The sequence below is a fragment of the Galeopterus variegatus genome, unplaced genomic scaffold, assembly GCF_000696425.1.
Source record: "Galeopterus variegatus unplaced genomic scaffold, G_variegatus-3.0.2 Scaffold309, whole genome shotgun sequence".
In the NCBI taxonomy this organism is placed as follows: Eukaryota; Metazoa; Chordata; class Mammalia; order Dermoptera; family Cynocephalidae; genus Galeopterus; species Galeopterus variegatus.
Window position 1 is genome coordinate 37,294 of NW_007726420.1, and position 13,890 is coordinate 51,183.

At 37.9% G+C, this 13,890-nt stretch overlaps 1 protein-coding gene across 1 annotated transcript in view; it reads right to left on the minus strand.

Annotated features, from left to right (window-relative positions):
- The window catches only part of ART3 (ADP-ribosyltransferase 3), a 63,379-nt gene that overhangs the window by 24,218 nt on the left and 25,271 nt on the right, over nucleotides 1–13,890 (minus strand). The window contains exons 3-4 of the mRNA XM_008567313.1: nucleotides 11,822–11,904; nucleotides 5,892–6,618 (exon numbers count right to left, since the gene is read on the minus strand). Coding sequence (XP_008565535.1) covers nucleotides 5,892–6,618; nucleotides 11,822–11,890 — 796 coding nt within the window. The 5' untranslated portion in view covers nucleotides 11,891–11,904. The remainder of the gene's footprint in view (nucleotides 1–5,891; nucleotides 6,619–11,821; nucleotides 11,905–13,890) is intronic.

Here is a 13,890-nt window from a genome sequence, read left to right on the forward strand (position 1 = left end):
CCAATGACATTTTTCTCAGAAATGGAAAAAACTATCCAGACATTTATATGGAATAACAAAGACCACACACAGCCAAAGCAATCCTGAAAAAAAATAAAGCTGGAGGCATAACACTACCTGACTTTAAACTATATTACAAAGCTCTGATAACCAAAACAGCATGGTACTGGCATAAAAACAGACACACAGATCAATGGAATACAATAGAGAGAACTGAAAATCAACCCATACACCTACAGCCATCTGATCTTTGACAAAGGCACCAAGTCTACACACTGGGGGTGAGACTGCTTCTTCAGAAAATAGTGCTGGGAAAATTGGATATTCATATGTAGAAGAATGAAACTAGACCTGTACCTCTCACCATATACCAAAATCAACTCAAAATGGATTAATGAATTAAATATACCTCCTGAAACAATAAAACTCCTTAAAGAAAACATAGGGGAAACATTCCAGGAAGTAGGAGTGGGTACGGACTTCATGAATAGGACCCCAAAAGTACAGGCAACCACAGGAAAAATAAACAAATGGGATTATATCAAACTAAAAAGCTTCTGCACANAGAAAAAGGAACTCTCGTACACTGTTGGTGGGACTGCAAAATGGTGCAGCCTTTATGGAAAGTGGTATGGACGTTCCTCAAACAATTACAGATAGATCTACCATATGACACAGCTATTCCACTGCTGGGAATATACCCAGAGGAAGGGAAATCATGCTGAAGGGATACCTGTACTCCCATGTTTATTGCAGCACTATTTACAATAGCCAAGAGTTGGAACCAGCCCAAATGTCTATCATCATATGAGTGGATACGGAAAATGTGGTATATCTGCATGATGGAATACTACTCTGCTATAAAAAAGAATGAAATACTGCCATTCACAACAACATGGATGGNTGCTCTCTGACCACAACAGATTTAAATTGAAAATGAGTAACTGAAGGATATTTCAGTAGTTACAATTATTTGGAAATTAAACAACAAACTACATACAGCCAGTATGTCATAAAGTCACACACAAAAAATCAGAAACTTTGAGACTGAAAACAAGAACATGACAAACCAAAACTTAAAAAGGAGTTAGAATAAAATTTATAGCTCTAAATACCTATACTTTGAAAAGATCCGAAATCAAAATCTAACCTTCCAACTAAAAAGCAAGAAAAAGATAGCAAAATTAAACCCCTAAAGAACAAAACAAAAAGAAAATAACACACTCTGGAAAATGGTGAAGAAATAATGGTGCTGTAGTTTCTGCCCACTGGTACTAGAGATTAGGGNTCACTGGAGGGACACCATCAAAATTCCAAGGAAAAATAATTTCTAAAATGGAAATGCAAATCTACATAAACTATTATTTGTGCTCAAAAATAGATGTCTCAGATATGCAAAGTCTTAGAAAATTTGTCTCAATGTACCATTTCTCAGACAACTTCTGTAGAACCCCTACTCCCACCCCATCCAACAAAGGAGTAATTCAAGAAAGAGTTGCAAATCCAAAAAAATAAGGGATCTCTCACAGGGGAGAAGCAAAGTCTCAGAATGGTAGTGAGGAGAGATTTCAGGTCATTCTGCAGGCCTAAAGAGCCTATCATTGAGCAGGATGATGGCAGAATCCAGGAGAGGTATATCCGGGGGGCGGGGGGGCGGGGGGAGAAACGAGACAGTATCTAATATGTCTGACTATATTAAGAGGAAACCTCTGTTTCTGTCAAAGGATTTGGAGATGAATTACTGATGGGTATAAAAAACTAAGGAAACAAACAAAAAATCATACAATAATGCTGGGGTAAAAGAGGTACTTAAGCACAGAAAAACAACTCTGACTCTGCTATGACCAGTCTTTACTACACTGGGAGATTAGGAAGGGGGAATGCACATATGTTGGGGAGGAAGGGGATGAGGGTGAGGTTATCAGACACTTTTGGTTTACTGATCTAACAGCCATTTCTAATTCCCTTTTTTCTTGTCTCCTTATAGTATAGAGGATGGAAAAACTAATTACCTCCTTTCCAAGCTTCTCCTACAGCTATGGGTGACCAAGAAACTGTTCTAATCAATGGTCTGTAATCCGAAGTCCACTAAGGGTTTCTTGGAAAGCTTTTACTTTCTTTATTATACAAGTAAATTGGCTGCCATTCCCCGTCCCTTTCTTTTTGTGGAACACGGATTGATGCCTAGAGCTGCGACAGTCACACTGCAAACACGAATCAACAAACCAACAAGGTAAGGATAGTGGAACAGAAAGACAGACCCTGAGTTACTGATGATGTAGATGAGCCACTGCACCAACTCTAGACAGCCTACATCTAGACTTATTAAGCAAAAACTATCAGTCAGGTTTTCTGTTAGTTACAGCTGAAAGCAACAAAGAATTCTTAACTAATGCATGGTATATGAAAGCTAAATACGCATTCTCTATGAGAGTACTTCAAAAAGTTCATGGAAAGATTTGTATTATCTTTTAATTCTATTTTTCCAAGAACTTTTTGAAGTACTCTCATATAGTGGGAATTCAATAGATGATGTCTAAAAATTTAAAAACTAAGAAGGGCCGGCCTGGTGGCGCACTGGAGAGTGCGCTGCTTGGGAGCGTGGCGGCGCTCCTGCCNCTAAAAATAAATAAATAAATAAATAAACACACAAACAAAGGGTGGGGGGGAAGAAGACACAATCACAACAATTCCTTGAATTTGTTAAGACAAGTGAACAGATATGATGGGGGGGAGGGGATAGAAGGAGGGGGGAAGAGGAATGGGTAAAGGGTCACGAAAATCTACTACAATGTATATTGAGAAGTTAAAATATAAAAAGTAAATAAATAAAGATGTCACTTAAAAAAAAAGTTCATGGAAGGATTTGTATTATTTTTTCAATCTACTTTTCCATGCACTTTTTGAAGCACCCTCGTGATTTATTTTGTGATAAGAGCTGCTAAAATCTACTTAAGGAAAATCTCTAATATAATATAATTTTATTAACTTTAGTCCTCATTTTGTACATTAGATCTCTAAACTTGTTCATCCTACATACCTGCTATTTTGTATCCTCTGACTTCCACCCCATTTACTCTCCCCCCTTCTGCCACCTGTGGTAACCACTCTTTCCTTCTCTATTTTTTTATATTTAAGCTCTCTCTTTTTAAAACATTCCACATATATGTGAGATGCTGCAATATTTTTCTTTCTGTGTCTGGCATATTTCACTAAGCATATTCTCCTCCAGTTCCATCCATGCTGCAGCAAATGGCAGGATCTCCTTTTTAAGGCTCAATAATATTCCGTTGTATATATACAACATTTTCTTTATCCACTTGTCTTGTTGATGGGCATTTAGGCTGTTTCCATATCTTGGCTATTGTGAATAATGCTGCAATGAACATGGACAGCAGATATCTTTACTGGGTGGTAATGTCATCTCTTTTGGGAATACACCTAGAAGAAGGATTGCTGGGTCGTATAGTGGTTCTACTTTTAATTTCTTTAGGAACCTCCATACTGTTTTCCATAATGGCTGCACCATTGTACATTCTCACCAACAGTGTTCTAGGGTTCGATTTTCTCCCCACCCAGGCCACGATTTATCTCTCATCTTTTTGATAAGCAGTTTTTCTTTCGACACAAATTTACTCACTCTAACCCTCATCTGCCCCCCTCAAAACAGAAGTTTGTCCCAGAATCCCCTGCAGATAAGGAAGGACTATTGTACTCACTCTGCTTGACCCAGCAGCAATGATTTTTGGCTTAGCTAGATAATCACACTCATAAGAGCAAAAAGCCAGATCCTCACCAGTTTACTCAGTTTTGTAGAAGAATGCAAGGCAGAGAACATAGCATACTGTTTAGAAGCAGGGCAGCAAGAGATATGTCCCTTCAATGCAAGTCTTCTCTGAAGTCCAGAGCTGCATTTTAGCCCCCAAAATGACAGCTCGAGTACAAGGAAACAAGATTACACAGGTGGGTGCAAGAGCCTCCCCAGCTTAGTAGCCTCATGCCACATACAGAAGCCAATACCTCTTGAACCTATACAGGATTAGTACAAAAGTCTTGCTCTCATTCCAGGACTCGACAAGGAGAACATCTGGGTATGTCACACCACAGGAAATCCCAAAACTGTAGCCTCCTGCCAAGTATTTATAGTTCATTCACAATCCTCCTCCCAGCTTAGATGCGCTTTACCAATCAAGAGTTCTGTTTACCAAAGGTAGGGCTGCATGGTTATATGGCTGTCATTCCACCTTTAGTAGATTACAGAGAAATAGTGCTAGAAGAAGATCAACAGGAAGGCATTTTCATAGAAGAAAGGAGAAAGAAAAAAGGGCCTATTAACCCTTTACTCACATATACTAACGCACAGCACCATAAAATTTCAGAAAGTTGGAGATAAAGAAAATACCCTACAAACTTCCAGATAATAAAATAGGTCTTATTCAAAGTTTTTATAATTAGAATGACTTCACATTTCTCAACAGCAGCTCCAGAAACTAGAAGTCACTGGAGGGACACCATCAAAATTCCAAGGAAAAATAATTTCTAAAATGGAAATGCAAATCTACATAAACTATTATTTGTGCTCAAAAATAGATCTTTCAGATATGCAAAGTCTTAGAAAATTTGTCTCAATGTACCATTTCTCAGACAACTTCTGTAGAACCCCTACTCCCACCCCATCCAACAAAGGAGTAATTCAAGAAAGAGTTGCAAATCCAAAAAAATAAGGGATCTCTCACAGGGGAGAAGCAAAGTCTCAGAATGGTAGTGAGGAGAGATTTCAGGTCATTCTGCAGGCCTAAAGAGCCTATCATTGAGCAGGATGATGGCAGAATCCAGGAGAGGTATATCCGGGGGGCGGGGGGGCGGGGGGAGAAACGAGACAGTATCTAATATGTCTGACTATATTAAGAGGAAACCTCTGTTTCTGTCAAAGGATTTGGAGATGAATTACTGATGGGTATAAAAAACTAAGGAAACAAACAAAAAATCATAATCTTTCCAAGAACTTTTTTTTTTCCAAGAACTTTTTGAAGTACTCTTATATAGTGGGAATTCAATAGATGATGTCTAAAAATTTAAAAACTAAGAAGGGCCGGCCTGGTGGCGCACTGGAGAGTGCGCTGCTTGGGAGCGTGGCGGCGCTCCTGCCGAGGGTTCGGATCCCATGTGGAGACCGGTTCCCGCTCACTGGCTGAGCGCGATGCGGGCACAACACCGAGGGTTGCGATCCCGTTGCTGGTCCCCGGTACGGGCACAACACCAAGGGTTGCAATCCCGTTACCGGTCAGTAAAAAAAGACAAAAAAAAACGGGGAAAAAAAAAAAACACTAAGAAATAACATGTTGAAGTATGTTATTTACTTAGAAACATGACAGTAAGAACCTGAAAAAAAAAAACCCTGAAAGAATTAAAAATGGATACCACTGAGGTATGGGAAATGGGGATGTGTGGGGCAGGAGATTGTTATTTTTCATTATGAGCCTTATCGTAAGGTATCTCAACATCAGCAGTACTGACATTTTCGGCCAGACAATTCTTTGTTCTGGGAGGCTGTACTGTGCATTGTTTAGCAGCGTCCCTGGATTCTACCCTTTACATGCCAGTAGTAACCCTTCTCCTTCCCAGTTGTAACAACCAAAAATATTTCTGACCATCACCAAATGCCTCTGATTGAGAACCACTGCCTTATAGTACTATTTTATTTTTTAGCTTTTAATAATATTGTAAATGCATTATTTTGACAAAATTAATTTATGAATAAAAAACAGTATGAAAGGAGCTAGACTGGAAATCACTAATGTCATCATTTCTCTTTTCAAACACCTCTTACTCTCCTTATCTGACCTCTCCCATGGCCTAAGCATCCCACTTCTTTCCTCCCAAATACAGACAGGACAGACACTTACCACCTAGAAACGCACACTCGTAATGGCTGCAGGTCCTGTTTGTGCTTTGAAGGATAAGGTTATTGCTAGCCTCTTCCCGTGACACTTGAAAAATCTCACTCAGAGGTATTAAAATAATTCTTTCACTCTCTTTATCAAGAAATTTTTCAATGTCAGCTCCAAAGCACGAGTAGATGGTTAACACAACATGCTGGTCATTAGTAGCTTGAGGTTTGTTTGAATATGCCAAGGTGAAATGGCCAAGCCTGGCTTCATTTAGCCCTCCAAATGTAAATGAAATGCCCTGGCTTGTTCTATACACCACATTTTTGTAACTGTCCTCACAAGGTCCTCTCAGCAACTGCAGGGCTCTTGTCAGGTAAAAATGAAAAGCTTTGAACTGGAAGGCGTAGATATAATCTTTTCGCGACTGGCCAGCCATCATCACAGCATCATTGAACAGATGGTAAAAGGGAGTTTGCTCTTGAGCTGCAGAAATATATGCCATCAGGGCGATTCCATGGTTATCCTGAAAACTTGTTGGGAGAAAGATCTGAGTTTTCCGGGCTTCCCATTTGGCTGTCGCATTTTCCCACACAGTCTCTAAGAGTTGATGGCTTGCTTTTTCCTCCTTGAGCAGTTGAGGAATATATTTGGTTTCCATCCTGTCAGTACATTTCAGGTATTCATCATCGAATGCATTATCTGCCATGTCTAATGTTTCAGCCGTCACCTTCAAAGAAAAAAGAAATTAATGAGCTTGAAATAAGACATTTAGTGTATATTACTTTCTCTCACATCCTCTCATCCCCTGCCAAGAATCTCTCCCTACTTACAACCAACTTTTGATATGTTTTTGATATAGGAAGTATATTCCATAACTATAGATAATTTACTTTTCTCAGTTGTGACATATTTGTATGAAAGAGTAAATGTCAGTGGGTGAGAAGTATGGGTAGGATTGTGCCTGCAACTCATTTATCTGAACATTGTGGTGCAAAGGAAAGAACAATGAGTGTGAAATTGAAGAACGGGGTGGCAGTCCTAGCTCTGAACAGTATTCTTGGCTAGATTTCATCAAACCTTCAAGACTGTTAGGAAAATCTGAAATATCATGTGCAAAATACTGTACATGATAAACACATAATGGCAAATACTACAAATGGGTAATATCTGGCTTTAAATGAGTGTTAATTACATTACACCACTCTGCTTCTTGTGCTATGTGAGCATATGTATCATTTAGAGATGCATTAGGTCTTTTCAGTTGTATGCAACAGAAACACAGTTTAAACTAGCTCAAGCAAATAGGGAATTTATTGATTCTTATGACTGAGGTACAACATTATATATAATTCAAATTACCCATTTGTGATATTTGCCATTATATCTTTGGGGATGCCCCCTCCCTTGTTCATATGGCTTGGGTAGGACTGATTTTGGACCTTCTGCACAAAGGATAAGCAGATGATCCAGAATAAGAGCACTCCCAGAAGAAAAATGGATCTTTCTTCCTCTAAAACTATAAACTCTAAGGATATATTGGCTTGCGGCTTCCAACAGTTATCCTTTTAGTTCCATGGAGAATCCTGTCTGAAAATAAAGTAACAAAGACAGACTTGCAAAGCTAATAGGTAGAGAGAATTGAGGCCCTGAAAACTTACCTGAGGCCCTGGATCTAGCTGTACCTGAAGACCATGTTTTAACTCAGTCTAAGAATCAATAAATTCCATATTTGCTTGAGCTAGTTTGAACTGTGTTTCTGTCACTTACAACTGAAAAGGCCTAATGCATCTTTAAATGATACATATGCTCACACAGCATAAGAAGCAGAGTGGTGTAATATAATTAACACATATTTAAAGCCAGACAGATCTGGGTTCAAATCCCATTTCCAGTAGTAACTAGGTAAGGGAAAGTTACCTTGACATTTCAGAGCCTCAATTTTTTCATTTAAAAAAATGAAGATAAATTGAAGGAAATAATATCTTAATTGCAGGATTGTTGTGAAGATTAAATTACATAATGCATATACGCAAAGCCATTAGCCCCATGCCCAGCACATATCAAGCCTTCAACAAAACTGTGCTTCTTTTTTATTATTTATGACAGAAATATATACTGATATTATGATCATATAATAGAAATATTATACTGTAAGTTCCTCAAGGGCAGGATCTATATCATATTTATCTTTGAATCTCAAGTAACTAGCACAGAATCCAGCAAAATATTCAAGTGAACTAAATAAGAATCCTGTACCTTGGCTTGTGGATCAAAAGACTAGGATGACTATTTATGGGTTTCTACAAATAAAAGGATAATGCCTCTTCTTCCACTATTCTATATCTGTATGATGCATGGTTGCATAAGTCTGCTTAGGGACCTCAGTTGCAGACTTTATAGAGACATTTAGCCAGAAGCTGTTAAAGTTACAGGTTCCATGTGAATGATTCTTGTACTGTGTGTGTGTGTGTGTATGTGTAAGAGAGACAGAGAGAGGCTTAAAAAGGCAAAACAAAATAACTTGATCCCATATCCTACTGTAGCTATCTCCTTCCCACTATCCCTCTTCTCCCCCTAAAAACAAAACTTGTTAAAAGAGATGCCTATCCTTGCCATCTCTACTTCATTTCCCACTTAAATCTCAAACTTCACTGTTTTGCTTTCCCTCCTCCGTTCTTCCACCCAAATGATTCTCACTAAGGGAGCATTTCTTCTTCGACTCCTTTGCAGATCTAACATATTTTAGCTATCCACTAATTTTGAAGTTTCTCAAGGCTGCTTACTTTCTAACTCTCATCTCTACCCTTAGGCAATTATATACATGCCCACAGTTTCAATTATCAACTAAATACCTCTGACCTGTCCTGTAAGTGCCAGACCTGTAATATCAACTGTCTACTAGATACCTCTACTTGAATGCATGAAGACCCTTTAAACATAATCTGTCCAAGACCAAGTTTATAATCTTACTGCCTATACAAGCACCACCAACACAATACAAATTTGGTCCTTATTTAAGACCATCTATTAATTTGTAAAGTTTTCCTAGATATATCCTTCTCAATTACCTCTGTGGCCACTCTATCACTAAGCCTAAAAAACATGTCCAGAGTTATTTCTATATGACAAGTACTAAATACTTCATATGTATTAAATCATTTAATACTGATGGTAACCCTGTGAGGTAAGCACTATTACTAGCCCCTTTGTTTAAAGATGAGGAAACTAAGAGAGATTGAGACTTATGGAATTGGGATTTGAACCCAGGCGGCCTGGCTCCAGAGTCTTGTCCTCTTAACCAACATGTCCTGTTGCCTCTAAATGATGAAGACCACTGACATTTATGTAGCAATTTTAAAAGAGTATAATTCTGTCTTCATAACAACAGTGATGAAAGGTTGGACAGACAATTATTAACATCATTTTAAAAATGAAGAAACCATGACAGCATCAGAAACTATATTGATTACTAGCCACAGAGTCTTCTGCCAGGGAAGTCACTGAGACCTTCCTGGGTTTCTAGGTCAGTTTCTTGACATGGGAATTTGAGCTTCAGGAGATCAAATCACGGCTATCTCAGGGCCAAGAAATGCACTTTCCTCTGGAGCACAGAATGTACCAGAGCAAGCCTGGGCACCAAAGCCTGATTTATCAAGACTTCAACATAGTATAAGACATCATACCCTGAAACCACCTCCCACATTCCTCACATCATATCAGAGTTGATCCAATATGTTCCTGTCTTTCCCTATGCCACTAAACAGTCTCTACATGTCTAATTTTAGATATCAAGACTTTCTGGCCAGACACCACAGCCGATTGTGTGTTCTGTACAGTGCGTGCCTTCAGCACTGACAAAGCTCACAAATTCCACCACCATTCAGAGACAACTGAATGAATACTAAGGAATAGGAACAAAAGCCTAAGTAAACAAGCTGATTATATTTTCTTTCTCTGATCTATCCACTGAAACAAAAGCCCATACTGAGGAATTTCAATTACTAAAAATTTATTTAAAAAAATGTGAAAATGACCTAAATGTTCAAGGAGAGAATCTGGTTAAACAAATTATGGAACACTCATATAACAAATATATTAAAATTATGTTGCAAAAGAATATTGAAAATGAAAATCAAAACCACAATGGGACTTGACACAGACGTTGTAAAAAACGTCTGGCAGTTCCTCAAAAGTTAAACATAAAGTTACCATATGACCCAGAAATTCCACTCCTAGGCATATATCCAAGAAAATTGAAACATATGTTCACAACAATGGGTAATTCTGTTATCATGTGTGATAAAGCATAACACCCCCAATTCATTTTCAAATATATATTTTCTAGGGCTGGCCCGTGGCTCACTCAGGAGAGTGTGGTGCTGATAACACCAAGGCCATGGGTTCGGATCCCTATATAGGGATGGCCGGTTCGCTCACTGGCTGAGCGTGGTGCTGACAACACCAAGCCAAGGGTTAAGATCCCCTTACCGGTCATCTTTAAAAAAAAACAAAAACAAAACAAAACAAAACAAAACAAATATATATTTTCTCTCTCTATATATATATATAATAAACTTTACTCCGTAATGCTACCAAATTATGCTTGTATTATCTCCAGATATTGATAAAGATTATGTGATTATAAAAATTTTTTTTAAAAGTTCACACAAAATGTTCATAGCAGAACTATTCAAAATAACCATAAAATGGGAACAACTCAAATGTCCATCAACTGATGAACAGAAAGACAAAACGTGGTACAGCCATACAATGCAATATTATTCAACTATGAAAAAGGATGAAATTCTGATATATGCTACAATATGGATGAGCCTTGAAACATTATGCTAAGTGAAGGAAGCCACATATTGTATGATTCCATTCAGATGAAATGTCCAGAATAGGCAAATTCATAGAGATAGAAAGTAGATTAGCGACTTCCAGGGAATGGGGGAAGGAAGGAATCGGGGCTGATTGCTAATAGGTACACGGTTTCTTTTTGGGGTGATGCAAATGTTTTGCAATTAGACAGTGGTGATGGTTGCATAACATAGTGAATATACTAAAAACCACTGAAGTGTACACTTTAAAGTGGTAACTTTTATGGTATGTAAATTTTATCTTAATAAAAAACACTCACTGCAGCATAGGTAACAGAAATACACAATGATTCTATAGATAATAAATCAGAATATTTAATTCATAAACTGATAAATTTTTAAGAATTTAAGATGTTTTAAAGAAGGCATTAAAATGAGTAAACAATACTTACCCAGAAGTGATGTGACAAGTAATAATGTGGGGGAAAAAAAATCAAGTGATTTACCTGTCTCATATTTTACATACAAATGTTACAGAATGTTTAAAGATTCTACTGCAAATAAAGTCATAAAAGTTCTATCAGAAAAAGAATACTGAATGTGAGAAAATGATCATTATATAATCTAATAAAAACATGTAACTAGACAATGCAGCATTATCTTATTTGGAGAAAAACACGTGATATTTTCCAAATATTTAATAAGATGGAGAGACATGGAGAACGGTTTTAACTTAAAAAGCCAAGTTAAAAAAAATACTACATATAGAGTGAACCCATTTTTGTAAATCAAACACACACACACACACACACACACACACACACACACAGAGAAAAAAGCCAAGAAAGCTATATACACCAATAGGTTGAATCTTTCCCTCTGAGTACAGGGATTATGAATGAGTTTTACTTTCTTTTTTTTTTTTCAACTTTCTACAGTTAACTTGTATAGCATCTGTAAAATTAAGAAAAAATAATAGCTACTTGTAATAAATTCATTAACCTACCCTACCTACTCCAATTTCCATTATCAACCCACACTGATGCCTCAGGCAATGTTATATCAAGAGCTCCATTCCAATGACCACATGCTTCCAATTTCTAACATTACCTGAAAGATGTCCATTAGAATCATGGCTGCCAGAAGCATGAGGACCATTTTAAAACATCTTGTCTTCATTTTTCTCTTCTAAACTAAAATGAAGAAATTCCAATTTAGTAGACTTTTAAAAGAAGTTTAGGGGAACAGAACAGGATGACACTCTATTTTCATTCTGGATGAGAGTGGATACTGTGATGGTCAGGAAGTGATTATCAATAAATTCCTAATGGCTGGAAGAACCATTAGGTTTTATCTAGTGGTCTAACACCCTTACTCCACTGATGAGGAAATAAAAACTCGGAGAACTTCACTGATTTGCTCAAGATTAAATCTGTTTATTTCCATATTTTTCCAGACATGTCATTTCTCCCACCACAGTCACTGGTAGTCCTATTTTCTTGCTTTCTTTAAATTTCCCCTCAGCATGCACAGGAAATTACACAATCAAACTAAAAAACAACAGTCTCAAACTGGTCCCCTAGCTCCCAGTTTCTAAGAATTCTCCAGGAAGGTGTCCACGCACATCATCCATTCTTCTACCCTCTCTGTAAACTAAGTCATGCCCATTTCGTTGTGATAGAAGAGATAATGAGGCTGGTAATGGTAAAAGGCAATAGATATTAGAGGTGGCCTCCTTCCGGCAAATAATAACAATCAAGAGAAGCCTAAGGGTAAAACAAGTGTACTGCATAACTTTCTGAAGGCAGGAAGAAGAATAAGAAGGAACTGGGTAGGCAGCAATTCTAATAAGATTATACAGCTTTATTGGCCGAATGCCCAATATTCATCCCAGTATTTATTATACTGAAAGGGGTAAACAGGAGGGTAAGAGGCCGTCAAAGGCTGAAGCTGTCCCAGAGCCATTAACCAATTCAATCAAAGGCTACAGCAGGTTGGCCTATGGTTCCTTCCAAATACCTCCAACAAAGTTGATATTACTGAAACTGAAATGAAATCACTATTTATCCTACCAATCATCATATTCTGGATTCTGAAAAGGGGAGTGAATAGCACAGGGGAAGGGAAATATTCTTCACATTTATAGATCATTTTGGCCCCAGTGTCCCATCTTTCTTCAGAAGCAGTTTCTTTTATAAAAGATATTAAATATAGTACCAAAATGCCACTTGTGTGTTAAACTTCCCTTTCCAAAAAAAGATTTGTGATACAAGACCTTGACAAATATCTGTCACAAGGCAGCATGTGCCAAGCAAGCCGTGGATCGGGGTTTTCCTGAAAATTCTTCACTTCTGTAGTCTGAGTGGAAATAAGTCAAAATGTTTACCTGACTTTTGTGCCTTGGGAGGAGGTTTAAATGATGCTAGGTCTCAAACTGATTTCCCACTCTCAGCTGTGGTGAGCGTGTCTTCAGGATGGGATGTTGTTGACAGTGAGAGCTGAGAAGGGAATACTTTTCTTTTTATAAACACCCCCAGCAGCAGCTTGGCAGTGGCACATTACCCCACTTGTGTTCTGCTATTTATATCTGGCCCCCACACTATGCCTTGGAATCACTGCTGTTAACACTTTAAATCTCCAAGAGGCTTGAAAAACCACAGCAATTCCCTCTAACCACTTCTGAGCCCCCATTCTAGGCTTCCCTCAGAGAGAAACACTTCCCATTCTTAACTCCTTGACACTGACATGTCAAACTGAGGCATAGATTTTACTCTAGCTGGATGATTCAAATAACTAAGGGGCCTTACTTTGTTAATCACTGTCAATGGTAATGGCTATCACCATCACTCAGCTAGCTTACTGTATTTCAGGTACTGTGCCAGTTACTGGGATACACAAGCAAGTAAAACAAAGTACTGAAAAGCACTCATGATCTAATAAAATACATGAATGTGCATACTTAATCAAAATACATGTTGAGAATCCTAAATATAGACAAAGTCCAGTGAGAACACAAAGAAGGGAAGGATGATTTAGTAACGCCTGCAACTATAGATCTCATTTGAGTGAGGGACACATGGTTAACACATCAGCTACAATGCTGCAGAACACAAGGGTTCACTGACTATGAATAAAAAATCATGAAATTTCCTAGGAAATTCATGCATATGTGCACAAAA